Genomic DNA, 1,300 nt, shown 5'->3' with positions numbered 1-1,300 from the left:
CCGCTGGGCCGCCGCCGTCGCGTCACAACAGGCTGGGCGGAGGGGCGCGGGGCCTGGCGTCTCTCGCGCCTTGCCTCGTGAAGCCCGCACATCCAGAAGCCTGTTCATGAGCGCCCGCTTTCTCCGCGCTGCAATCCCAACACCTCCTGCCATGCGCCGGTCACCAACCCGTTCCTTGCCCCCAAAAATAACACCCTGGCCCCCCAGGAGCCCCTGTGGTCCCGCCTGCCGTTGGTGCGCGCGCCGCTGCTGCTGGTGGCAGGCCAGCTCGACCCCAAGTTCGTCGGCATCCACCGCCGCATGCTGGCGCAGCTCGCGCCGCCGTCGCCCCGCGGCGCCACCGGCGACAGCGTAGCCGAGCAGCGGCAGCAGCAGCAGCAGGAGGTAGGAGAGGAGGCTGACGTGGTGACGGCGGCGGCTGCGGCTGGGCCGACCCACACGCTGGTCGAGCTGCCCAACGTTGGCCACGCGGTGCACGTAGAGGCGCCGCTGCAGCTGCTGGCGGTGCTGCAGGACTTCCTGGCGTCGCTGGAGGCGGAGTGACGCGACGCGCCCCGCAACGCTGCCTGCATTGCATCACGGTTTTTGCACTTTGGCCCTGCCCTGGGAACAGATCTGTTGATCCTGTGTAATTTCCTGGGGACAGGCTGAAAAACGCGTGGTTGCCATGGCGCACAGGGGTGGGCTGGGGTGTGCCAGAGGGATTGCGTGTGCACGTTAGCATAAGTGCACGCGCAGGTATATGTATGTGGGCGCGCGCGCGCGCGTGTGTGTGAGTGTGTGTGTGTGAGTGTGTGTGTGTGTGTGTGTGTGTGCGCGCGCGCACATGTGTGTGTGTGTGTGTGTGTGTGTGTGTGTGTGTGTGTGTGTGTGTGTGTGCGCGCATGTAAGTGCACTCGTGTGTGCGCACCTGAGGCTGTGCTTCACTGGTGTCAGACGCCAACTGCCGGTGGGGGAAAGGGGCACGCCTGCTGTCTCTGCGTTGCAACACATAGCGAGCCCTGGTCCCCTCCAATGTCACAACACAGGCCCAGAAAGCTGCGTGTACAGTAAGATGCCACGGCCAACAGATAAAATGGGGGCACCTTGCTGAATTGCACATCCGCCACGCGCTGCTGGTCAATAGGGAAGGTGCAACCACCCAGGGCGCGTGGCTGCTCTGCGGCATGTGGCCCGCTCTTGATTAGTATTTTGGGTGCTTTTAGCCCACTCAGGCACACCCGAACGCCGCTCGCCGTCAACGTTGCGTTCGCAGCCCCGCGGGCGATTGCACGCCCCGTGCGCACGGCCGGCGAGCGGC

The 1,300-nt window shown here is 65.3% G+C and overlaps 1 protein-coding gene across 1 annotated transcript; it reads left to right on the top strand.

Annotated features, from left to right (window-relative positions):
- Window positions 1-207: 207 nt before the first annotated feature.
- On the top strand, window positions 208-543 carry MNEG_6981 (hypothetical protein; the record flags this gene model as incomplete). Its single annotated transcript, XM_014044550.1, has 1 exon — window positions 208-543. A coding segment is annotated over one exon (336 nt), but the record flags the coding sequence as incomplete, so codon positions are not given.
- Between the last annotated feature and the right edge of the window lie 757 nt (window positions 544-1,300).

The sequence above is a fragment of the Monoraphidium neglectum genome (assembly GCF_000611645.1).
Source record: "Monoraphidium neglectum strain SAG 48.87 unplaced genomic scaffold scaffold01192, whole genome shotgun sequence".
In the NCBI taxonomy this organism is placed as follows: Eukaryota; Viridiplantae; Chlorophyta; class Chlorophyceae; order Sphaeropleales; family Selenastraceae; genus Monoraphidium; species Monoraphidium neglectum.
This window is presented reverse-complemented; position numbering and strand designations above follow the sequence as displayed.